The sequence below is a fragment of the Rhinolophus sinicus genome, linkage group LG02 (genome assembly GCF_036562045.2).
Source record: "Rhinolophus sinicus isolate RSC01 linkage group LG02, ASM3656204v1, whole genome shotgun sequence".
NCBI lineage: Eukaryota > Metazoa > Chordata > Mammalia > Chiroptera > Rhinolophidae > Rhinolophus > Rhinolophus sinicus.
The window spans coordinates 185,885,317-185,912,250 of NC_133752.1; the positions used below are offsets into that span (position 1 = coordinate 185,885,317).

Consider the following 26,934-nt stretch of genomic DNA (forward strand, 5'->3'; position numbering starts at 1 on the left):
GTATCCCTGCTGAGACCTGATCATAGCCGCCTCCTCAGCAGAGGACGCATTGCCCAAGGACCCTGCTTTTTCTCTGTGTTCCAGACTTTTAAATGGAATCATCCACAAGTCAAATAATACATCTTTGCACCATTCAAGGTGAAGCAAAAAGTACAACTATTGGTGTCTTGTCTAGTTTCCTGGCTCTGCAGGAATCATTTTTCTCAGATTGGATGGTAGGGTTTTACTTCCTTAAAACACATTTATTAAAGACTGTGGCATAATCCCTCCTCAGACTGAATTCTTGATTGTCAGATTGCTTGGCAGTATGACTAGCCAATAGCCTCAGTATGGAATTCTAGTCTTAAGTGGTTCTCTAGTCCTTTGCCCTGAAGAGCTATCATTTAGTGGATTCTGACCGGCAATGATGGGACGTTTCTCTGCCCTATCTAACTGAAGATGGTTTTTAAAGAGTTGGTAATGTCAGATCTTGCAAAGAGAATTGTCTATTTTATCCACACTAAGTTTTTAAAATATAGTTTAAACAGCATGTGGGCTAAAAGTTCCTGTCTTAACTGATTTGAGATGCACTTGTAGAGTGATTTAGTGTTACCAGCCTGCATAGTAGAATTATATTACTGATTTAGTCTTTTCAGCATGGGAAAGCTTCCTCGATTTGGGCTTGAATCTTGACTCATGTACTAGTTGTATGATCTTGGGCACATTATTTAACTTCTGGTGTCAGTTTTCTCTACTGTAAAATGGAGATCGTAATGCCTACCTCATAAGGTTAATGTGAGGATTGAACGAGTTTATTTGTGTAAAGTGCTTAGAACAGTGGCTGGCATATAGTAAGCATTCAATAAATACTAGCTTTTATATTCAGATTCTGACCATTTCCATTCTCCCATTCTGGTTCAAGCTGTTATCCCCTTTTTTCTGCATTATGACAGTATCCTAACTGGTTTTCCTGCTTTTACCATTGTTCCCTTTATAGTTTACTTTCAGCATACCTGCCAAAGTGATACTGATACTCTTCAAAGTTAGATCAGAGCACTCAGCTCAGATCCTCTAGTGGGTTTCCATTGAAGTCTTTACTGCCTACAAGGCCTTGTGTAAATTCCCTTCCCACACTTCACTTTTCCTGCCCCCCCAACCCCCCACCCCATACCTCTGTGATCTTTTTTCATCCCTGCTCTCTCCAATCATACTGACTTATTTGTTATTATAATACTTGAACATGCCAGACACACTTCCTGTTTTAAAACGTTTTGCATTTGTTATTTATTTTCCTAGAGTTTTCTTCTCTTTTATATTTGCATGGATTACTCATTCGTCGTCAAATATTTCTGTGAGCCTGCTTTGATCACTATTTACAGTTGTACTCACCGCCCTAGTCCCTGTCCCTTGTCCCTGCTGAATTTTTTCCATAGTAAATATCATTTGACATCTTAGAGGTTTTACTGATTTCTTTAATATACAGCTCACCTTTGTAGAATGTAAGCTTAATGGGGGCGGGGATTTTTGTCTATTTTCTTTACTGCTGATTTTTGTTTTCAGTACTGAGAAACAGTGCCTGGCATGTATAGTCATTCAGCACTTATTTGTTGAATGAATAAATTGCATATGTATATATGGATTTTGAAACCCAGAAAGATGAAATGGCTGCTGCAAGGAAATATGTTATCCCAACCAATATGAAGAAATGGAATTAAATTTTCTCTCCTGTGCTGAGTAACCCCAATATTTTCCTTTGTTAGAGATGTACAGTCTTACTACGTCTTTGTGAGCTCATGGATGATGAAAATGGAATCTATTTTATCTAAAGAGCAGAGAATGGATAAATTTGCTGAAGACCTCACCAATAGATGTAATATTTTTATACAGGTAGTTGCATCCTCTTACTTAGACTACTATGGGGGTAATTTCTTTGTTAATTTAATGTACAAAGGAGGTTACACTTCAAAAAGAACTGGAAAGGATAGTCAATGTTTTTGTTTTTAAAAATTGAAATTGATTAGGTTATGTTTGGATCTGTGTGACTTATTAATTTAGATTTTCTAATAATCTAAATTCTGTTTTAAAGAATGACTTCTTGGCTGTATCTCATGAATTTTGATGGGGGTATTTCCATTATCCTTTAGTTCAAAATATTTTAAAATTTGTATTGTGATTTCTTCTTTGATTTGTGGGTTATTTTGAAAGAGATTTCTTAATTTCTAAATATATGAGTATTTCCAAGTTATCTTTTTATTATTGATTTCTGGCAATACGAAAATAATTTCAGTAGTTTGAAATTTGTTGAGAGTTGCATTATGGCCCAGCCGGTGATGAACTTTGGTAAATACTTCATGCACACTTGAAAATAATGTAATTTGTATTGTTGTAGTGTTCTATGTCGATTAGGTCATGCTTGTTAATGATTTTGTCTGCGTAGTCTGTCAGTTACCAAGAGAATTGGGTTAGAATCTCCCACTGTTATTGTGGATTTGTCTGTCCTTATAGCTCTGTCAGTTTTTGTTCTTTATATTTTGAGACTCAATAAGCACATAATATTTAGCATTGTTTTATTTTTCTGATATATTGAATTGCGAAATGTCCCTTTTTATCTCTAGTAGTGCTTTTTGTCTTAGGTCTCTTTTGTGTGATAGTAACATAGCTATACCAGTTTTCATTTAGTTAAGGTCTACACAGTATGTCTGTTTTGATCCATTTACTTGCAACCTGTTTGGCTCCTTATGTTTAATGTGTGTTTTCTTTAAGCAGCATACATTTTCCCCCAATCTGATAATCTTTGTTTTTTTCCCATTCAACTGCTTTTTGTATATGTCATTACTGATGTATTTGGATTTAAAACCATCACCTGACTAGTTGCTTTCTATGTATCACTTGTTCTAGGTCTGTTTTCTTTTTTTGCTGTCTTTTGAATTTACTGGTGCTTTTTTTTTTTTTTTTTTTTTTTTTTAGTGATTAGAGACTTTAAGATGCTTGATTTACTTATTCAACTCCAACACAAATTAGTAGTTTTACCATTTTCCAAACAGTGCAAGGTTCTTAAACCACTTTGATTCTGTTTATCCTCCTCTCACTGTGCTGCTGTTATATATTTTGTTTCTTTATATTTTAAACCTCACTAGGTATTATTATTGCTACTTTTGTCATTTTTATAGTCAGTGTTCATTTAGATTTACCCACGTTTTTATGCATTCTGTTTTGCTTTTCTTCCTGTATCTCTTCATCCTTCTATTTGTGGAACACCTGTTAGTATTTCATGTTGATGAATTATCACAATTTTTGTCTGAATATGTCTTCATTTTGTCTTCATTTTTGAAGGTACTCTTGCTACATATAGAATTCTGGGTTGGCAGGATTTCCCCCCTAGCTTTTAAAAATACCATATTATTGTCTTCTGGCTTCCTTTGTTTTTGTTGCGAAGTCAGCCATCAGTTTTGTTGCTTTTTCAATATGTGTCTTTCTTTAATTGCTTATAAGATTTACTTTTTGGTTTTTACCAATATTACTTTGATGACCTAGGTGTGGTGTTCTTTGTGCTTGTGCTGCTTAGGATTTGTAGAGCTTCTGGAATTTGTGGAAAATTCTCAGCCATTTACTTCAAGTACTGTTTCTGTTCTCTCTCTGTTCTAATTCTTTTTTTCAGCTATGTCTAATTTGCTGTTAAACCCATGTACCGAGTTCTTAATTATTTTATTTTTTAGTTTCTTTTTTTACAGTTTCAAGTTCTCTTCTGAAGTAATTTTGTTTTACTTTCTTCAAAATATTCAGCATAATTATTTTGAAGCCCATGTCTAATTTCATTATATGTATATTTCTGTTTTCTGTTGTTTCTCTTGTTTTTTGATATGTCATCTCTTTGTATGCCTGGTTATTTTTTTGTATAGTGCTACATACTATATATGAAAAACTGTAGATGATTTTGGGGGATCTGGATATTGTTTTTATTCCTCCCAAGAGGCTTTGTCTTTGCTTTGGTACACATCTAGTCTAGGACAACTAGTAAAACAAAGGTATCTCAAACCAGTCATAGATTGAGATGATTTGAAGTGGGACATATGTCCTATGACGACTGTTTTTTTCCTTAGTTCACTCCTGCTTTTCAGGGGGTAGTTTTTCAGGATCCCAACCCAGAGCCTAGATGGTTTACCAGGATCCCCTTCCCTCCTTGATGGGCCATGAACTCTGACTTTTATCCTCTTTCCCTTCCCGTGAAATGTTTGAAAGATATGTTTGGCTTTTTATTTTCCTTTTTTGGAATGGGCAGATGCTTCTAACGGAAAGCAGCCTCAAATGCCAGGCTCACTTCTCCCAGTTGCTGCCTTCTCCCAGATCTTGGCCTTATTTTCTTGGCAGCTTTCATGCCTTCCAAGAGATTCAAAAAATGTTTTGCCCAGATTGTCTGGTTGTTGCCAAAGGGAAGGTTGGTCCAAATTATTTATTCTGCCATTAACAGAAACAGGCCCCAGGCTGCCCCTCTCCTTATTAAGATTTTTAAAACACTGTACATCCTTCATGTATATCCTTCACAAATTATTGACCACCAGGGAATTGTGTGGTATCATCCCATGAGTTCTGTATCCCCTCTACCCCCAAAGGACCCCCACCCTTTTCTGCCTGCCTTAGAATTATACTTTCGCTGTTCCTTGTTTCTGCTTTTTAACTTTTCCGAGGGCTGCACTAGGGCAGAATCTGGTGTTATAGACAAAGTAAGAGTGTGGCTCTCCCCTGCATGTATAGCCATGCATGTATACCCAATTTGGTCTTATTGCCACCTTTCTCAACATGCTACTCTCTCTCTCATTTTTTTAATTCTCTTAATTTAGCACAGCTCTTTACCATAGAGCTATTATTAGGTCAGACAAATTCGCACCCCATACTGAGTGTCATTCCTTTAGTGAGCCACTGTTACTGATGGGAGAGTACTGCATCGTTCACCTGTGGTAGGGCAGGAGACAAAGGTTGAAAATCACTCTCATGAAGCTTCCGCCCTAGCTCCTTGGATATCCACAATAGTATAGTTTAGGCTCATTTCTAAAATGTAAGTGTATCTTTTTTCGGTCCAATATGAACTCAAAGCATCTCCATCATTTTTGTGTTTCTGTGTCTTTTTTGGGTCTAAATGCAAAAATTTTGAGAGGTACTATCCTTTGTCCTGGTTTTTTATTCTATACTGTTTCCATGGGTTTATTAGCACTTTTTTTTTTTTTTTAACCCCTCACAAGTACTGTGTGCTCCCTTCATGAATAGAAGGGTAGGAGAGAATCTGTTCTTACTGGGTTTGAAGGAAAGAAAGTCTGATTAGTGCCCACGAAGGCAGGGGATATGGTGCCAGATGGACAGTGGGGATTGGCTTAGATGAAAAGAAAAAGAGGATTGGCTTGGAACTGAGAAATACCTTTGGATATATGTATTGGCCAGAGAGCAACTCTCTTTCTCATTTTTCAATTCCAAGTTTCTTAAGAGTCCTCAGCTCTTGTCTTAAGCTGCAGCAGATAGGAGTCTCTATCTTCTTCTTTGGCAAGTAAAATAAGGATGAATAGATGTCTTTCTGACATCCAAATAATTTCTCTGCAGGCTTTTTTTTTATGGATGGATTCTTTAACTGTGATTACACACTAAAATTTCAACAGAACTAAAGTGGTATGTGATAGGTTAAATAAACTTTTAAGGGCTGCTTTGAAACGTGACCGCCATGTATAATATTGTATGAGGAAGAGTATTTCAAAATCATTAAGACCTGACTTTAAAATGAACTTTGGAAACAGTAGTTATTGGCAAGTTGAGGAATGATTGTTATTACATAGAGATTGAAATCATGAAGAAATGGGATCTTTTCTTGTGATTATAACCAATATTTTATTTTTTATAGGGCTTCTTATATGCATATAGTATTAGTACCATTATTAAAACCACGATGAATCTCTACATGTCCATGCAAAAGCCAATGACCAAAACTTCAGTTAAGGCGTTATGCAGGCTTGTTGAACTTCTCAAGGTAGGTTTTAGATTATTTTACATTGCCATTATAATTTCAGTTAGGATGATCTTGTAAGATTTGACTTTCTGATTACATGAGAATAAAAAAATAGGGGGAAGTGTACTTAACTGTCAGTTGGATAAGGGAACTGGCCATTGAAAGAAATTTCTGAGTAATGGTCTATAAATGGCCAATACTTTTAAACTATGTTAAAAATTAACATGCAGTGAGACAGAAAAGAAGGAAAATGAAAAAGTTAGCCCAAATATTAGTCAAGTTTTACTCATGTAAGTTTAAGCATGTTGGATGAGTTAAAAAAATAAGACCCGTGACACATTATTCATTATTTTATAGTGTATAATGCTTAGGAGGGCAGTCAATATGAGGCTATTTATTTTGTAATTTAGAGAAAGTGCTGTAATCTTGTGATTTGAATAGTAGGCTACTTGTATGAGTGGTCAAATTAAGAACCGGAGTATACTTCTGGAAATATGGTAAAATATTTTTTAGCATACTCTATATAAATTAAAAAAAATCCTTCAGGCAGGAGAGCCCTCGTAACCTTTTTTAAAAACTGAAATTAAGATCTGCTAGTAAATTTGTGCTAATAATAGCCATTAGATTTGCTTAGGGAATAGAGATTTTTTTTTGTAGATTATACCTTTGGATTTTTAGCCTTTTTTTCTTTAAGATATGTTATCAGTTACATTTATTTTTTTATGAACTATAAATAAGTGTATATATGTATCTGCATGTATAGATACATATATATCTAATATAACAGCATAATTAAAAAGCAATAAACACTTAAAAGCCCACCATCTCAATTAAGAGATAGAAAGTTACCTGTATTTTCAGAGCCCCCAGTGTTGTCCCTTCCTGATTGCATCTTATCCTGCCTTCTGAGAAGGAACCATTGTCCTGAATTTTATGCTTAGCATACCCTTTTTTTTCTTTTTTACCTCATTAAGATGAATTTATAAACCATCAATTGTTTACTTATATATGATTTTGAAGTTTATATTGATGGAGTAATGCTTCCTGTACTCTTTGACTTGCCTGTTTTTTACTCAAAATTTTGTATTTGAACTTGTCCCTGTTGGGATGAATAGCTGTAGGTTCTTCATTTTCATTGCTGTGTAGCTTTCCTGTGGATGGACATTTGAGTTGTTTCCAGTTTTTGCTGTTACAAACAATGTTGCCATTCTTGTATATGTTTCTTGGTGTATTTGTGCCAGAGTTTTTCTAAAGTATTATATACCTACCAGTAGATTGCTGTTGTATGTACATTCAGCTTTTCAAGATGATGCCAAATTGTTTTCCAAATAAATTATATCAGTTTACATACCTCCCATAATATATTAGACTTCTTAGACTTCCCCTTATTCTTTAACCGGACAACATTGGTATTATCAGATTTTTTTTTTTTTTTTTTTTTTTTTTTCAAATTAGTCAGTATAAATGGTTTTAACTGATTTTTAATGTTGTTCATTTTCCTGATTGTTAATGATAGTGTATTTCTGCAGTTTATTAACTGTGTTTCTTCTCTTGTGAAAAATCTGTTCATGTCTTTTGTTCAGTTTTCTATTAGATTATTTGCCTTTTTAAAAGAATCTTTCATTCATTTGGGGTCTTTATGTATTCTAAATACTAATTTATTTAGTGGCAGATATTTTCTCATACATTGGCTAACCTTTTTTATTTTCTTTATAGTGCCTTTTGATGAACAGAAATGCTTAATTTTATTATAGTTGAATTTACCTTACTACCTTTATGGTAGTGCATTTTGCATTTCATTTGCAAATTCTTTACCTAGTCCAAGGTGATAAAGATATTCTATAATTTTACCTAAAAGTTTTGAGTTGACTTTTACAAATTTACTTCTGATTCTTTTTAGGCAATAGAGCATATGTTCTATAGGAGAAGCATGGTTGTGGCTGATTCAGTTTCACATATAACACAGTACCTACAGCATCAAGCTCTTAATTCTATTTCTGTGGCCAAGGTAGGAACTTGATTATGTATTCAGCATAATTTTCTTTGTAGTTTGCTCTTCTGTTGCTTTATATGTGTTTTCTTGTTCAGCCTGTTTACTTCATTCCTTTAAATATTTTTGGTCATTCATCTTCATGGTATTTTATGATTTTTACTTAGGATAGTTAGGGTTATCTTTCTCTGAACTTGTAGCATGTAATACATTAATATACCCCTATTAAAAAGGACATTGTATGCAGTTTTAAAATATGATACATCTTTTTTCAAGAAATGGTTTCCTTATTAAGTTAATATGTAACTTTTAAAGTATGCTTGATACATTTGCTGTCTCTGAGAGTGCTAACTGATAGTAGGAAAGCATGTAACATCATCAGAGGAAGCCAATAGGGAATGGATTTTCGAAGCTCTTTTAAAGTGCATCATGGGAAAGATTATGTAGAAGGTTTTCTTCTGAGTCTTTTGTTATTGCCTCAGAAATAAAACTAGTATCTCCTGTTGTTTTTTTTTTTTGAAGAAAAGAGTAATTTCTGACAAAAAGTATAGCGAACAGCGTCTTGATGTGCTCTCTGCTCTAGTTTTGGCTGAAAACACTCTAAATGGACCAAGCACAAAGCAGCGACGACTTATTGTTTCTTTGGCACTAAGTGTTGGCACACAGTTGGTAAGCATATTGCTATTAGTTATGTAATAAAAAGATCTGAGCTTTCACAGTTCCCTTCTTATTGACCCAAGAAACAGGTCCTTACTTTGACTGCAACTTCTCTGCCTTTTTTTCCCTTCCCTGATAGAAAACATTTAAAGATGAAGAACTCTTTCCACTTCAAGTAGTCATGAAAAAGCTGGATCTTATCAGTGAACTTAGAGAAAGGTAAGTAGGGATATGTAATGATACTAAAAAGGTAGGGCTAGTAGAAACATCGATTTTCTTTTTAGCACAGCAACACAAGAAATACAATCCAGATAGGCCATTAGTTCCTCTCTGTAATTCCTTTAGCATGACCAAAATGAGACTATGATTAGGGAGCATAGTTCTTTAGCTTTGCTTCTGTAGTAAGGATTTAGCTTTTGGAAGAACTCACATGAGACAACATGATGTAGCCCTTAGAGCATCTGGCAGACCCTGGTGCACACTGCAATTGTTGTGATGGGTGTTTTCAGTGGACCTGTAACATGGTTGCTTTTTAATAAGGCTTCATCTGTTTGTGAGGGATTTAGAGACCCATGTCAAATAGTCTACTGTAATTTTATTGTGAGACACGAATTTGAATAACAGTAGTCACAGCCAGTCACTAAGATGAATTAGTTTTTGGAAGGCTTATTTTGTAGCTCCTTGTGGCTTGTTTTTTATTTATTTATTTATTTTTAAAGAGTAAGCAGTATGTTTTTTGATGGAAAAATGGGTCTGCTGAATTTTAATTGCCATTCAAATTGAGGTTTCCATTTAATGCTCATATTTATAACTTAATGTTTTTGTTCTGAGAAGCTGAGATTTTTGTAGTAGTAGTGACATGGAATTAATATAATACCATGCTTGGAAGAAATACTGAATCATTTTCATTATAAGATATTTAATGATCTTTTTATTGCGCCAAAGGTTTGAAATAGTCATGTGGCTAAGTCTGTAGGCAGATTAACTGTAACTGGGTTTTTTATTTTGGGTTCATAATTTTTTAAAAGGTTTCTGCTTTTCAATTTTGAGACAGGTAAAATGGTGCAAATAATGCAAGTATTATAAGTCTACACATATCAAATGATACTGAAAATAGTTATATTGTTTTTTAAGTATGCTTTAAAACTAAAGCATATGTGCAGAATTCTGACAGTGTCAGGTATTAGAGTGTTTTGTTACATTTGTTGAATTTGAAACATTGATTTTGTGGCTTTCTGTACTAGTTTTGGTTTAAGTGATGTAGGAAAGGCAAAAATGAGTAAGACCTTTTTGGGGGGTACTTCAGTTTTGGTACCACTAATTACTACTTTACATTGTAGAGTCCAAACACAGTGTGACTGTTGTTTTTTATACTGGCATCGAGCTGTGTTCCCAATTTATTTAGATGACGTGTATGAAAATGCGGTTGATGCAGCCAGATTACATGTAAGTAAAGAATAATAGGAAGAATAAACCCATCATTTTTAGTCACTATACAAACCATTCTAATTAGTTTTACAATAATTTGATTTAATAAATTATTTTAAAATTTACTGCCAATGCTGTTTTGTACAATGCTATGCATATTTAATAAACATTTATATACAGTCTGTGGTTAAATTTTATATTAATACTAATAAATTCATTTTAATATATTTAACTCTTTCCCTCATAGTCCTAATCATTCTCATTTCACTTGAGTTTAGTTTATGTCACAATAGTCTGACATTAATTTGTCAGCAAGGTATATGTTATTCAGATCTTTGTTTCTTTAGAAAATAAGTATTTGAATGCTCAAGATAGGAAAGAATAAGTGTGTGAATTTTTTTGTATATTTAAAGTATATGCTTTAAAGAATAAAATCTGACTTCTCGTAGTTACAAAAGTAAGACAGTCATGTATTAAAAAACAGCCTTCAGATTGAGGTTTTGTGTTTCAAGATAATTAATCTTTTAATATTATTTAGATTAGAGATCTGATTTTTATAAACTCACGTACATTCTAATTTTCTTCTTAGTACATGTTCAGTGCCTTACGCGACTGTGTACCCGCTATGATGCATGCGAGGCATTTAGAGTCCTATGAAATACTTCTGGATTGCTATGACAAGGAAATTATGGAAATTTTAAATGAGGTAACATCATATTTAAGATTGAAAAGCTTAAAACATGTTTTTGGAATGCAGTGTTTGGAAAAGCTTTTTGGATTAAAGCAGGCTTTCACATATTTAAAATTATTAGGTATAAGTCACTAGAACAAATGAATGATTTTTAGTTACAGTATCACTGTTGTGCTTAAATTGGTCTTTTAATTCCTAATTTTTACATAGAAATCCAGACCGAGAATTGGGAACAATTTTTTTTTATTTTAGTAAATAGTATATTTGAATTTAAAGTTCTGTTTATTAGAGGAATGCAAATCAAAATTAGTTTGAATATTGAATGCTGCTAATGTAATACAGTTAAGGCAACTTAATTTATCTATCTATCTATCTATCTATCTATCTATCTATCTATCTATCTATCTATTTTAATTTTTTATTGGGGAACAGTGTATTTCTCCAGGGCCCATTACCTCCAAGTCGTTGGATCTCAATCTAGCTGTGGAGGGTGCAGCTCAGCTCCAAGTCCAGTTGCTGTTTTCAGTCTTTAGTTGCAGGGGGTGCAGCCCACCATCCTGTGCAGGAATTGAACCAGCAACCTTGTTGTTGAGAGCTCGCACTCTAACCATCTGAGCCGTTCGGCAACTCCTCCAGCGGCTCAGGGGTAGCTCGTTGTCTTCAATCTAGTTGTGGAGGGCGCAGCTCACTGGCCCATGTGGGAATTGTAACAACCTTGTTGTTCAGAGCTCACACTCTAACCAACTGAGCCATCCGACCGCCCCCAACTATCAATATTTTACTGAATTTTATTTGGAGAGCTACTGACTAAAAGGAGGAAATTATATATTAAAAAATTACTTGTGTAACAGAAATAATGCAAATTCAATATAGTATATCCCTCCCTGTTTTAATGAAGTGTGTATTATAAACACTGGTATCTTTAAAATTAAATTGCATCTAATGATATTTTTATTTGGAGGGAAGAAGTAAAAGTGAGTAAAATTCACAACATAAAACTTATTCATGTATTTCCCTAAAACTTATTAGGGAAATTTTTATACAACTTATTGTACTAAATGTTCTTATTTAGAAAATAAAATACATGTCATGCCAGTATTTAGAACTCCATGGTAGACCAGAAAATGTGATGAATTTCATTACTTTTAGCTTAATGAATTTTGTGATTTTTAATGATTATTACAAAAAAGCTTTTTTAAAATTTCCTCTCTTGCATGTCCTTAGGACCTTTATTCCTTTGTTGATTGTTCCCATAAATTTTGTGCTTTACAGTATATATTCGCATTCCTTGTAATGAAGCCATCAGACATTAGCTTCTGATTTTCTTTGAAGATGTTAAACTTAAAGGATTAATGAAAATAAAAGCTTAGAGTTTATCTAACTGCTTTCTTGTCAGAAATATCATTGTTTTAAAATAAAAAGCAAAGTAATTTTCACTTTCCCAATAAAAATGACGTTTTACCATAGAATATTTAGACTCTTAAAGCAGTTTGACAAATTTTTCATCACTGCACTGATTATAAAACTAGTGGTTAAAGCGTGGACACCTAGAGGAACAGTACAATTGGAATATTTTGAAAACTTAAGGTATCAATTCTTTCATGAATAGCATTTGCTGGACAAGTTGTGCAAAGAGATTGAGAAGGACCTGCGGCTTTCTGTGCACACTCACTTAAAGCTGGACGATCGGAACCCTTTCAAAGTTGGCATGAAAGACCTGGCCCTGTTTTTCTCTTTGAATCCAATCCGGTTTTTCAATCGTTTCATTGACATTCGAGGTGAGTGTTCTGCTTTCCTTCTTAGAGTCATATTCTATATCTTTTTGACCTAACTATAAAAGAACAAATAACAAAAACAGAACTTTGAGGGCATGTTTTTTGTGTTAGTATATTTATTCTGGAATTCTTTTTTGTTTTCTTCATTTTTATTTTCCTATCACCTTGTTTTAAGGGAAGAAATTTAGTATTCAAAGACAAGTTGTTTCCTTTTTTAGTTTAATTTCTCTTTTCTACTGTCTGATAAATCAAAAATTTTTCGAATTTTTTTTTTTTTTTGGTAGCTTATGTAACTCACTACCTAGACAAGACTTTCTACAATCTAACAACAGTGGCTCTTCACGACTGGGCCACTTACAGTGAAATGAGAAATCTAGCTACTCAGCGTTATGGATTGGTTATGACAGAGGCACATCTTCCTAGTCAGACTTTGGAACAGGTATGGTATAAAATGTTCCTAGCATAGTCTGATTGTAGCATGATAACAGTATTTCTTCAAGAAATCTTTTTTTCTTTTTACATTATTATTATATGTTTATTTTAAAGAAAATAGTTGCTATCTAAAACCTCATACTTGACAAGAATAAAAATTATACAGTGCTAATTTGCTTTATGAAAGAATTTACTGCAGGCTTCCTGTTTATACATCACCTTTTGTTGAACATTTGAAATACAGGCATACCTCAGAGATATGACAGGTTTGGCTCCAGACTATTGCAATACAGTGAATATCATAATAAAGGAAGTCACACAAAGTTTTTGGTTTCTCAGTGCATATAAAAGTTAGGTGAATACTATATTGTAGTCTATTATCTGTGCAATAGCATTATGCCTAAAAAACCAGTGTGCATACCTTAGTTAAAAAACACTTGATTGCTAAAAATGGTAACCATCATCTGAGCCTATTGGAAAAGTGGTGCTGAAAGATTTGCTCGATGCAGGTTTGTTACGAACTTTTAATCTGCAAAGTGCAATAAAGCAAAGCACAAAAAAATTAGGCATGTCTGTATACATAGATTTAGATTCAGCTTTTCAGAAACATTGGGATAGTGAGGTAACTTCTGCCGAATTTAAAGTTTAAAGTAAAAAGTTTAGTTATAGGTAATACAGTTAAGAATTTTATACCTACATATAATATGTAAACTTTAATATCAGGAAAAATGGTTAAATTTATTTGATTATAATTATACTTGTTCGTAAAATGAGGAGTGCAAAGAAGCATTTATTTAGCTTCACTAATTCAATGAGCTAATTACCAATATGACATTATCTCATAGTGCGAAAGTTTGTTTTCAGTTAATTTCCATGCAATTCTTTCTAAGATAATCTATATAATATTTACCAGAAAACATCTCTTTAGTTCCAAAAATTTGAGGATCATAATTTTTTTCCTTTATTCTACTGCACATAGGGACCATTTCTGGGATTAGTATGTACCGTATTTTGCCATGTATAATGTGCACTTTTTTTCCCAAATTTGTGAGGGAAAAATAAGGATGTGCATTATACATGGGTAGTACTAAGTCCTTATCTATGTAAATGTTTTTAATTCTTTTATTTAAGCTTATGATTTAAAAGTGTAACTCTAGAAATCAATAACGAAATCTGGATACAAAATAATACCCTGGAATAAGATAATTGGTTTTGTTGAACTTACTACAAATTTGCAGTGAGGAAGAGTTATAGGCCTTCTATGATGTGTATACATTGTAAATTTGTTACCAGTACATGACATTTCTTATACCTTGTATATGTTCTTATGTTTTGTAACATATTTACATTTTGTAACATATTTGCTACATAAAATTTCTTGTACCATAATATGTTAAAAAAATAAATGCTGAAATTCCTTTATAAAACAGAAAACAAGTACCTAAATGTAAACATAAAAATGTCAAATAAAAAAATTAAAATGAAAGATGTTTTTCTCTGAAAGTTTGGGCCAAAACCTGGGTGTGCGTTATACATGGGAGTGCATTATACATGACAAAATATGGTATATTCTTTCATTCATTTATACCTTTAATAGTTACTGAAAACATGGCTAGGCGCTGAATTATGTTTAATTATGTTTAGGAATACAAAAATAAATAGAAATAGTCTCAGCTCATATATTTACAGCCTAGTGGGAGAAAGAATGAGTAAACAAAATTTCAAATTAAAACATGAGAAAAGCTATAATAAAATTTAATCTAAGGGGTATTTTGCTTTAGAACAATTTATATGATACCATTAGGTATTACAATAATAACTCAAGATTGAAGGATTCTTAATAGGTAATTTGCACATTAAAGGTGGTCTAATGCAATTCAAAGAAGCATAAGGATTTAAAATTAGACTTCCTAAAATCCCTGGATTCTGCTTCTATCTATTTGACCTTAAATAGCTCCCTTAGCTATTAACTCCCTTAGTTTCATTTTCTTCAGCTGTGGAATTTGGAAGACTACCTCATTTTTTGAGAATTACATATAAAGAACCTTGCACAGTACCTGAAAAATAACATGTATTTCATAACTATCACCACATATCCTGGCTACCTTTTAGAATTTGGCCATTAGTTTACTTTGTAAAAAATATATAGACAATCAGAAAGACAGACAAAAATATTGTCCAGAATGGTGGGGAAATGATTTTGAGTCATGGATCTTTGAATATTTAAACTTGACTGTTCCTGTCTATTACAAAAGGATAAGATGTCAAGCAGCCAGCTTTCCCCACGGAGGTAGATAGTCCTGATTGTACATGTTAGAAGGTTCTTTTAACCTTTGGTCGTACTTTTTGTACAGTTGTTTTTTAAAACAAATAGTATTGGGAAACATATCAATATAGTGACTTACCGTGTTTCCTGAAAATAAGACCTAGCCAGACAGTGAGCTCTAATGCATCTTTTGGAGCAGAAATTAATATAAGACCCAATAAAATAAGATCCGGTGTTACGTTATATGTTATATTTTATATATATTATGTTATATTATGTTATATTAATTCTATTATATTAAAGACCTGGTCTTATAATTTAGTAAAATAAGACCGGGTCTTATATTAATTTTTGCTCCAAAAGACGCATTAGAGCTGATTGTCCAGCTAGGTCTTATTTTGGGGGAAACACGGTACTCTTTATATTACAAGTCTGATTATCAATAATAACAGAGCTTTTGTGTGGACTGTTTTGTAGGGCCTGGACGTTTTGGAAATTATGAGAAATATTCATATATTTGTATCTCGATACCTCTATAATCTCAACAATCAGGTGAGTGGGTTTTAGAACAAAAATTTTTTTGATGTGGGTGGGTATATAGTAGGAAGGCTGAGGGGCAAAGAATTGATTCTCAATAGTGAAAATTGGTAAAATAAAAGGAAAAGAATTGCTTAGAGGTCATCTTGTTTATTCCTTTGCTTTGGTTGTATTACCTTAAATTAATTTTCAAGTAATTAATGGAGTAGATTCTACAGTTTTATTTGGATAACTGACCAGTTTTGCTATGGATTTTGTTGTTATTTAGCATAAGTTTGTTTCATTGCAGATTTTTATTGAACGGACGAGCAATAACAAACATTTGAACACTATTAATATTCGGCATATTGCTAATTCAATTCGAACACATGGCACAGGAATCATGAATACAACTGTAAGAAACTTTTTTGGGGATTGGATGGGTAATAGAGCCTTGTTTAATTTGGTAGTTTGAAAAATAGTTTTCTGATAGACTATTCTGGTCAACGTACACTACTACCTATTTATATTATACTTGAATTTGCATTTTTCTGATTGGTATAATTAAAATGTCTGGCATTAAAATTGTGTTGGATGCGATGGAAGCTCTGTGATACAAAAGACACTTTAGAATATCTTAACCATCTCAGGGTCATTATAAGTAGCATTGGAGATTTGAGGACATCAGCATAAATTGTGTGTGTTTGTATGTGTGTATCTGGTGAATTGTCTGATATTCTCTGACAGTTGCTTTGGAAAGCAAATCATTGATAGCAGTTTACTTAACATCAGTTATGCTTTTTTTGGGGGGGAGTCTTGCTAATGATTTGATAGCCATAAAAATAGCAATTTACTAAAAATATTTTGAATCTTAGAAATTGCCCATCAGTCACTTGAGGAAATCACTTGAACTTGTATATTTTTTTTCCTTCTATAAAGAGAAGTCTTTGAATTTACCTGTTTTTCAGAGCATACTTCTTGAAGGAAAAATGTGAATGCTTAAATAGTAAAATATTATTAAGCATATTTGGGAATAAGGGAATAGGGAAGTTATGTAACTAGAATGCTGGGATCTTTTTAGTGTACAGTGGAAGAGCCACTCAAGTATTTGAGCTGATCAGTGATGTGATTGGAGCTCTATTGCAGTGGTTACCGATACGAAAATGAGACATAGAAAGTCAATTTCAAATTTAAAATAAGGAATTATCCATATAGAGATCATGTCGGAACCTTTAAGGATAAATAAACTTTTACCTTATCTATCAAACATTCATGTAACAAAAAATTACGTAAACATTTTATACATCAGGCACTGTGCTGGGCATTAGTGTGAGAAAAACAGACATTTCTTGCTTTCACAGGAATTACAGTCTGGCAGGGGATATATCTGTTAATCAGTTAATCACACTAATGAAAGTAAATTCCTGATGTCTGATGATGATAAAGTGAGCACAGAAGAGTAAGATCAGAGGCTGTCAGAGTTACCCACTATTAAGAGTGGGAAGGATAAAGAAGAGACTACTTTCAGTAAGCCTACTACTACTAAGGTGACCAAGAAAAAGCAATGTTTAAACCACAAGAAAAATTCTGAGAAAGAACCCATTTCTGTAACTGGCTAAATGAAAACTTAAAAAGGGCATACATACATTTGTTAATACAGTTAGTAGTATTTGAGGGTGGTGGATTGGAATTTAGTACAGGGCTCCCATCTGTAGGTCAGAATTAATCTTGTGTTATTTTGACTTAATCTCAGCTCAAATCCTGCTTTTTCAGGGTTCTCTAAGTCTAGATCACTCTGTTATTCACACTTCTCATTTTAGAAATTATTGCAGTTGAGATTTAATAATTTATTTAACATACACTTGTTTAAAGTGTCTGTCATTCCTGTTGGAATATAAACTTCATGATGACAAAGACCATATCTAGCATAAGAGCAGGCACACACCACCTTGCACCTGAAAGGGGCTCAGAGTATTTATGGATTATTGAGTGTTTACTGTCATCTTTGGGAAAGCTCAAAGCACTATGTTTCTTACTTTAGTATTATTCTAGACGTGAAGATTAGTAATAAATAATCTTATAGATGGAGGAACAGAGAAACTTCTGACTGGTTTATGACTTTAAAAAAACTGTTGAATCTGGTTTTGTGATTCTCACTACAGTTCTTAGTCCCATTATGAGAGTATTTCCCTTTTTTTTTTTCTTTTTTTCCTCTTGTAGTAAAAATATTTAAGGGGAGCTTATAGAAAGTTCTGTAAACTTGGGTCTTAAAATACTTCATTTATTTAAATATCTCAGGTCCAAATTAGACTATAAATATTAGACTTTATAAATTCTCATAAATTAGACTTTATAATATAAATAATTGTTAAGTAACATTGATTTAAAATTTTTATATTAACTTTTTCTAATTTTTCTAATTTTAATTTTACAGGTTAATTTCACCTACCAGTTTTTGAAAAAGAAGTTCTATATATTTAGCCAGTTTATGTATGATGAACATATCAAATCCAGATTGATTAAAGACATTCGGTTTTTCAGGGAAATCAAGGACCAAAATGATCATAAGGTATTTTACATAATCTTTTTAAGTTAGTTTGGTATAACTGTTGAGTATATAGCAAATGGTTATGCTAAAATTCATTATGAGGATCTCTACTGGGGTTTTAATTTTCTTTATTTTTCACATAGTATCTCCTAGGTTTGACCTCCAAGTTTCCTATATTTTCCCTTATAGTTTCTTACTTTTTGCATTCTCTGTAGGCTAAAGTGTAAGGAAAAATTAAATGATCAATGTAGCCAGGTATTACTTTTCTTAGTTTATTTTACAATAATACAAAAGCAGTACATGCTCATTTTGAAGCATTTAAACAATATTGAGTACCTAAACTGAATATCCTCTTCTCTTTCCTCCAATTCCATTTTCTGGAGGCATTTGCTATTAACAAAGTGATGTGATGCCTTTCAAGTGTCTGTGAGATAAACACACTCGTATGTACTTGCATATACATATATTACTTTTTTCCTAACAAAAATAGAGTAATACTATATATACTGTTTTGCAGTGTGCTTATCACGTCAGTACATGTAAATTTACCTCATTCTTTATAAGAGTTGATGGTAAAAATGTATACCTTAATTTATTTAACTTTCTCCTATGGATGAATATTTAGGTTTTTCTGATTTTTCAGTATTAAAAACATTACTACAAGTAACATCCTTACACGTTTATCTCTGTATTGGGAAACTATTTCTGAAATACAGATTTCCTAAAGAGAAATTTCTAGGGCAAAGAATATGAATATTTGAAATTCTGATACATATTGCCAAGCACTCTAAAAATACTACACCAGTTGACATTCCCACTTACAATTTATAAGAATGCTGTTTTCACCCTCCAGGTTGAGTTTTCTCGTACTGAGATGAAAAATTATAAGTGGTAACAGTACAGAGGCATGTAGCCATTTTGATAGAGAACCAAAAGTCTTATTTAGAGGGGTCATATCTTTGATTTGCCACATCCGGAACTATTTTAATTACCCTTCTTAAGCATCAGTTAGTTCCAACCCCCTTGTATACTAGTTGGTAGTTCTCTCCAATGTCAGAGCAGAAAAATACTGCTTCCTAGTAAAATAATAAAACTTCAGATGACAGTTATCAGTAGAGAATTTTAATAAAAGCTATCTCATTTTTATTGAACAGAAATTACTAGTATTCAGATAAATAAACATGCTGTCGTGTAAGAATTGTTTCCATTTGTTATTAGTGTAAAACTAGTACCCTCCTAAATATTTTAATCAGCTAAGAGACTTGAAAAATCATTTCTTATTGGTGATTGGCAACTAGACATTTTAGCTTAGCCGATGTGTGTTATTTGGGAAGAAGTATGTTTACGTAAGTCCCTAATACCTATTCAGTCCGTAGAAATGTGGCCACACATTACTGAACAAGTCTTTCTCCAAGGAATTGGTTTCGTCTATCTGATAGAGTAGTTGGGTGTTGGGAGACTAATAATATTTGTGGGAAACTTAAATTTGGTGGCATTAATAATTCCCCTTAGCTAATGTCAAAAAGAAATTATTTTTTATTAACCTTGTACATTGGTAGTTTACGTGCTATATGGTTTTTGTTATTAGACTTGAGTGACGTTTTTTTCTTAAGCACAATGAAAATACAAAATGACAAAAAGGGGTATTGGCATGGTTGATTTGGTAGGCATTTTATGCATCAGGGGGTCTATAATAAAGGTAGTCTTTAAATTATCTCTCTAGTATCCTTTTGAAAGAGCAGAAAAATTCAATCGAGGCATCCGAAAACTTGGAATTACCCCAGAAGGACAAAGCTACCTTGATCAGTTCAGGCAGCTCATCAGCCAAATTGGTAAGTTATTATCAAAGTGTTAGGAAATAAAGTACAAATCCCAAGAACCTATCTCATTCATTAAATGCAAATAATTTGTGAGTGTCTGAGTTCAACTTTATTCCACTAGAGTAACTTCCTTACCAAAAGTTTTTCAAGTATGATTAAACTATTGGTTTAATAGAAAACTATTGGTTTGAAAGAAATAATTGATAGAATGTGGACTAATGTACGTTAAATAAAACCTCTGATTAAATTAAAAATATATTTAATTCATCTCAAAGACCGTACTCATAATAATAGTCAACTAGTAACTATTTGTTAGGTACCTACTCTGTTGAAGGCACTGTTTTGGGCCTTTAAAAGAGGTTCCCTCAAGTTACAGCCTAAATGCAAAGGTAAAAAATATTTATGTGAAAAGTTAGTAAGTTACATATAAATTTAGTTAAAGATGAAATATTAAATGTTATAATTCTTCTATGCTACACTATTTAATATTTATATATAATTTCTTGAGTTGTCCTGTGTTACAAGTAGAATTTGTTGTCTGAAATGTGTTACATTGTATTTAAAATCAAGAACTGCATTTAAAAATAATCACAGATTAATAAAACTTTATACTCACTTGAGCTTTTCATATGTTATGTCTATTAATGTCCTCACAATAAGTGTGAGATAGGCATGTAATCACCATTTTAAAGATGTAAAAAGAAAAACTCAGAGGAATAAATAAGTGGAATTGCTGGGACTTAAACCAGGGTTTTTCAGCTCTCAGTCCAAAGGTGTTTTATGTTCTTCCCAGTTGTATGCACCAAGCAGTTAGTAAATTCTTACCACGTTTGGTAAAATTATGCCTTCTGAGATTCACTCATTCATTTAGCAAACATTTACTAATAATTAGTTCCACCAAATATTCTCCTAGATGCTGAGGATGCAAATAGCCTGTGTTCTCAAGGGCCTGTAAATTTATTAGCGGGATAGATATTATAAGCTTTTAGTTCTGGAGTAAAGTCACTGAACACTTAACTTTTATAAATTCATGAGTTTAAATATTAGACATTTCTGTTATGAAATAGTACAATAACTTAAGAGAATTTTACCTTTGTAAATTTATTATTTTAAACAATTTAATAATGAGGTATTGGCAAAGAAGTTCTGTTTGATTTATATGGACTTTTGATACCATATTAGACTGTAAACTTCTGGCACAATAGTTCTTAATTATTTTTTGAGAATCGGATGAACACTCTGGATTGATTCCTGCAGAATTATGCCCATATGCACATACACATTCAGTTTCGCAGGTAATATGTTGGAGTTCAGGTGCTTCTGGTTAGAGTCCATGGGCCTCAGATTAAGAGCTGTTTTTCTAGGTCAGTGTTGCTTAAAACTTCATTTATTCACATACAGTACCAATATGAGAGTTTTTTTTCCCATGTAAATACTGCCTATTTCATATATTTATATTTTGTAAAAGTATAATTTTTGTCCTATGAAATAATTGTTAAGTCACAAGATTAATGTGCTAGTCATTTTTTCCACTAATACACATCGAAATACATATCTTTCCCCTAATACACAAAAAAATAATAATGTCACTTCATTTGCCACCAGGATTCATTCCATAGTTGGGGAATATTATCCTTTTCATTTTGTTCTAGCATTTTATACTTTATTTTCTTCTTAGAAAATGTAAATTCTTTAACTCTGCTTATAAAACATTGTAATGTGCTTTTGAGTCTGTTAAATATTGTGAGAAAAGGAGTAAGGAGTCTGAGAGCACGGAGCAATGTGAGAAGTCCCTCTCTTTGTCTAATCACCTGCCTTAGTAATTAAAAAAATTTAATGTAGTCAGAATTTAATTAGTTTACCAAATGAGTTACATTTATTTTTAAAAGGTTTAACATAGATGTATGTAAATAAACACATTTATGTTTTAAGTGCACAGATATGTAAGTTTTATTTTTATGGAGCCAGGACTGAAGTAGTAAAATACAGCACAATCTTTTGGTACTTAGGATCGGACACCTTGTAATTGATACTGTATAACTGTTTTCCTGATTATTAGAATTTACGGTTATTTGTATAAATATCTGACATTTTTGTATGTGGTTTTTAAGGTAATGCTATGGGCTACATACGAATGATAAGATCTGGTGGCCTTCATTGTAGCAGCAATGCCATTAGGTATGGATGCAAACATCATTTTACCTTGTTTATTCCATTAAAAATTATGTTATTTAAATCTATTCCAAATAGTATTGTAGAGAAGGTTTTTTTATCTTGTTTATATATTTTGATACAAAATATGGGAGAAAACCATTAATTCTACTTGTTAAATTTTCTTAACATTTAAGACTACAGCAGGACTTTGAAAATTCTTATATCTCTTCAAGTTCAAGTTAATTTATTTTCATCAGTACAGTTTGTGATGGTTCTAATGATTACATGATTTTAAGGATTAAACTTTGATTAATACATAAAATTGGGAACTACAGTGGTGATATTAGTAATATAACTGAAATGCAAAATTCTTTTCAAATATATACTTGAAAAATTTGCAGTCCTGCAGTACCACTGTCACATCTGTGTCAGTGGTACATACCCTGTTTCCCCGAAAATAAGACCTAGCTGGACAATCAGCTCTAATGCGTCTTTTGGAGCAAAAATTAATATAAGACCCGGTCTTATTTTACAGTAAAATAAGACTAGGTCTTATATAATATAATGTAAGACCGGTCTTATATTAATTTTTGCTCCAAAAGACGCTTTATAGCTGATTGTCCAGCTAGGTGTTATTTTCGGGGAAACACGGTACTTATCTTGCCTTAATAAACTTCTTCCCCAATTCTTAATGTAGATTTGTACCTGATCTTGAAGATATTGTAAATTTTGAAGAACTAGTAAAAGAAGAAGGTCTTGCAGAAGAAACATTAAAAGCAGCAAGGTAATCTAATTTTGGAATAACTTAAATTTGGAGATTTTAAAAAAGTGTGTGTTTGTGTAAAACATTAAATTGGAGGGTAATATATAAACGTATATGTCACTGTTTTTATTATGCAAGTTATGGTCTCAGTTTATGAAATATAATGGTTTCTCTTTTAAAACTGTATTATTCTGAGATCTTTGCAACTTCGCTGAAAAAGGATCTTGTAGCACATGCTTTTAGAGTAGTCACTAGCCACCTGTGGCTGTTGAGCATCTGAAATGTGGCCAGTCCAAATTGAAATGTGCTGACGTGTACATCGCTAATTTTGAGGATTTAGTATAAAAAATGCCAAATAGCTCATTAATAAAATCCACCTGTTTCTTTTTACTGTTTTTATATTTCTTTGTGCTAACACTGTTTTAGAAGACCAGGCCTTCATTTTATGTAACCTAGAGCAGCAATGTCTAGTACAGTAACTACTACCATGTGTAGCTGTCGAACACTTGACATAGACCTAGTGGGACTGGAGAACTGAATTTAAAGTTTTATTTCATTTAAATTTAAATAACTAATGGCTGTCTTGTTGGACAGTGCAGGTCTATAGGCTTGAGTCAGTAGTGATTCTGGAACACAGTTTACAACTTGAGAGAGGTGTGCAGAATTAAGAAATTCTTTAGAAAAGTTTTATTAATAATTGTAATAGTTTTTTGAGTCATACATAAAGGGGCACCCCTGAACAAAGTGGAGATAATTTCAATATCAAAAATAGTAATGGTAGAAATCGATTATAATACATTGAATAAAAAAAATAAGCCATGGGTCATAGTGGTGATAAGAAAGGTCGGAGGAGCAGAGAGCACATGTTTTTACAGAAGAATGCCTGCTAATAAGTATAGAAGGGATGAGATAATTTAGGACGGAAAAATCACTGTTTTGCAGTTACCATTATAGTACTTGAAATCAGACAAAAATCATCAATGAATTCTAAAATATTTTTGAAGAGCAGAGTATTCATTCACAAACTGTTTATTAATCACAAAGGCTAAACCATCTTTACAATGGAGAGATTGCTATATTCTACCTTAACCAAGTGATCAAACAGCATCACCAGTAACGGGACACACTGCAATTATGTGGCCTCCTGAGTCAGTGGGATAGCAAACACTCATGTTGTGTCCTTGCCAGAAATGTTTGCTTTAAATTTATTATGAGGAAACCATTTGAGTCAACCAGAATGGGGGCATTCTACTAAACACCTAGTCTAGACTCTTAAAAAATGTTACGTGTCATGAAAGACAAAAAGGTGAGGACACTCTTCTAGAGGAGGAGACTAAAGACCTGACCACCAAATGCAATGGATGATCCCTAACCATATCATAGAGAAGAAAAATAAAGAAAGCTGTGAAGGACATTTGGGTGATAATTGTGGAAACTTGAACATGTATTAATAAATATGTTTATTAATCAGTATGTTAGATAATACTGTATTTTGGGGTGAAATAATATAGTGTGGCTTTGTAGAAAAATGTCTTGGTTCTTAATAGACTTATAATAAAGTATTTGTGGGCTAAGGAACATGAGGCCTGCATCTCGTAAATATGTTAGGAAAAAAATGTAGCAAAATATTAAATGGTGAATCCAGTTGAAGGATATACAGGTGTTCATTATACTATATTTTAACTTTTGATAGGCTTGAAATTTTTTAAAATAAAAAATGTGTTGGAAAATGCATGTGTGCATTTTTATGAAAAGAAGGCCCCAACACAGAATTAATTGCTCTGAAATAAATAGCTTAGTTCTTTGCCAAGTTAAAGAAGCCATGTATAGTTAATAAGCTATTTGAAATCACATGCCCTGCCCTGAAATGATTAAAGAGTTTGTGGCTTGTATATCAAAGAAGAAAATTAGACCGTTACCTCTTATTAAATGATTATCATTCATTTCAAAATTGATGACCTTTAAAAAATATTTTGAAGCAGTTCAAAAAGGCCAGAGATACTAGGATATTGCTTTTAAGATGTCCAGATTTGGAAGCTAAGTTCTTAAAAAAGAGCCAGGTTTCAGTTGAGGTAAGGAGGTGTAGAAGAAGCATTAGTGAAGAGATTTAAGATGAAGAAGAATTTATTTATAATGAAATGGAGTTCTACAGGGTTGCTTGTGGGAAGAAGAAATACAAAACTGTTATTTTAAGTGCCAAGATGCCCTACATACTCTGTTCTGTTTCAGAGACTTAAGTTAATTAAACAATATTGATCAGCTTCTGTTGCTAAGAAAATGAGTTCATTCTGAACTGGAAGGAAATTTACTCAGTAATGTCTTATAATATGTTTCGTACTTATGAGTGTTCTCATCTAAGCTGATGAAAGATGGGTTTAAAAAGCCACATCTTTTGAGAAAGGAGCCAAATAAATGATTTTTTGCATTTTAGGCACTTGGATTCAGTCCTCAGTGATCACACACGAAATTCTGCCGAAGGCACAGAGTATTTCAAAATGCTTGTAGATGTTTTTGCACCAGAATTTCGAAGGCCAAAGAATATACATCTCCGAAATTTCTATATCATTGTACCTCCTCTGGTGAGTATTTTTAGAATCCAAAACGAATTTTTAAAAAACTGAATACATAGATCCAATTTCTTTGCAGAAGGGAGTGCACACAGACTATTAATGTCTTTCTGGTTGTAGATAAAACTAAGTATGTCAGTAACGTGGCCTAGAATTTTTACTCATTAGCTATGCAGAATGAGACTCAGTTAAGATAGATTCTTATTGGTTAATAACTGCCAGAGAAAACTGGTGTGATTTAAATTACTTGAGTGTACACCATTGCATATATATCATTTTGGGGCTAAATTATACCACATAATCATTTTAAGCGATTAATGTAGATTAAGTTTAATCACATCATGTTATAGCATGAAGTTGTTTCTAAGACATCTCTTAAAAGCAGTGTCAGAGGACCACTCTTCTCTATTCAGTAGTAAATAGTAACATCTAGACTAAATTTTTAGTGCTTCCTTATCATAGTATATAGTGTTTTATGCTCTTAATTCTGTAGTTTCCATTCAGAATAGCTTGTTACCCAAAATTGTGTTATAAAACCAATTGTTCCAATGGGGAAAATGGAGTTAAGAGATCAGAGAAGTATATACTAGCAATAAGTTATTTTTCCCTAAAGGTTTCTATATAAAGCTGATTTTTAAATGGATAGGTCTAAAATCTAAATATTACTGAGCAGATGTAGCTTTTGATTGCATCTAACTTTAATCAAGAGTAATAACTTTTCATATTGCTGCCTGAATTAACACATATCTTCTTACGTATTATTATAGCCATTAGTAGCCATTGAAAGGAGCTGATGGTCCGTTGACAACTATTTTCTTTGTGAATTTTCTACTGTTTTTTTAATGCATTTATTGTTAATGCTCTATCATAATTATGTCTTAATTATGATGTATGTAGTGAAAACGTCCATATTCATCTGATAAACATTATCTTTCCATCTTAAGTTTGTGTTAAATTGGAGGTGAGTCTTAGTTATACTTTGATAACAGTGAAGTTACCTGAGGGTGAATTCTCGCCATATTTCTTTAGTTTGAAGGGCAGTGTACTCAAGCCATAGTAAACAGCAGTGGGGAACCATTTGCAAGTTTGTTTGGGGAAAAGTGGAGTTTTGCATGGCAGTTATCAGAATTAGTGATGGAGTAAACAAAGGTGGATTAAGAGCACTACAAAGAAGCATAGAACACTTACTGTGCTTGAGTTTATGACCTAATTGCAGAACAAAGATAAACATAAAAGAAATATCTAAAATAACAGTTGATAGGGGTTTTTTACATACACGTGAATAATTGTAAGTGTTACAGGCAATAAAAGTGAAACTTGATAGTTTTGTTGCCAATGTAAGCTGTTAATAGTACTTAA

General features: G+C 32.6%; 1 protein-coding gene across 6 annotated transcripts in view; it reads left to right on the forward strand.

Moving 5' to 3' along the window:
* Positions 1-26,934, forward strand: part of WASHC4 (WASH complex subunit 4) — a 66,588-nt gene that overhangs the window by 18,039 nt on the left and 21,615 nt on the right. For all 6 annotated transcript variants that reach the window (XM_074326248.1, XM_019728457.2, XM_019728458.2 and 3 more), the window contains exons 14-29: positions 1,740-1,866; positions 5,864-5,989; positions 7,869-7,976; positions 8,481-8,627; positions 8,755-8,834; positions 9,956-10,061; positions 10,633-10,749; positions 12,344-12,512; positions 12,794-12,948; positions 15,685-15,759; positions 16,034-16,138; positions 18,158-18,292; positions 19,995-20,103; positions 22,203-22,269; positions 22,943-23,029; positions 25,440-25,587. In XM_074326248.1, the coding sequence (XP_074182349.1) occupies positions 1,740-1,866; positions 5,864-5,989; positions 7,869-7,976; positions 8,481-8,627; positions 8,755-8,834; positions 9,956-10,061; positions 10,633-10,749; positions 12,344-12,512; positions 12,794-12,948; positions 15,685-15,759; positions 16,034-16,138; positions 18,158-18,292; positions 19,995-20,103; positions 22,203-22,269; positions 22,943-23,029; positions 25,440-25,587 (1,861 nt within the window). The remainder of the gene's footprint in view (positions 1-1,739; positions 1,867-5,863; positions 5,990-7,868; positions 7,977-8,480; positions 8,628-8,754; positions 8,835-9,955; positions 10,062-10,632; positions 10,750-12,343; positions 12,513-12,793; positions 12,949-15,684; positions 15,760-16,033; positions 16,139-18,157; positions 18,293-19,994; positions 20,104-22,202; positions 22,270-22,942; positions 23,030-25,439; positions 25,588-26,934) is intronic.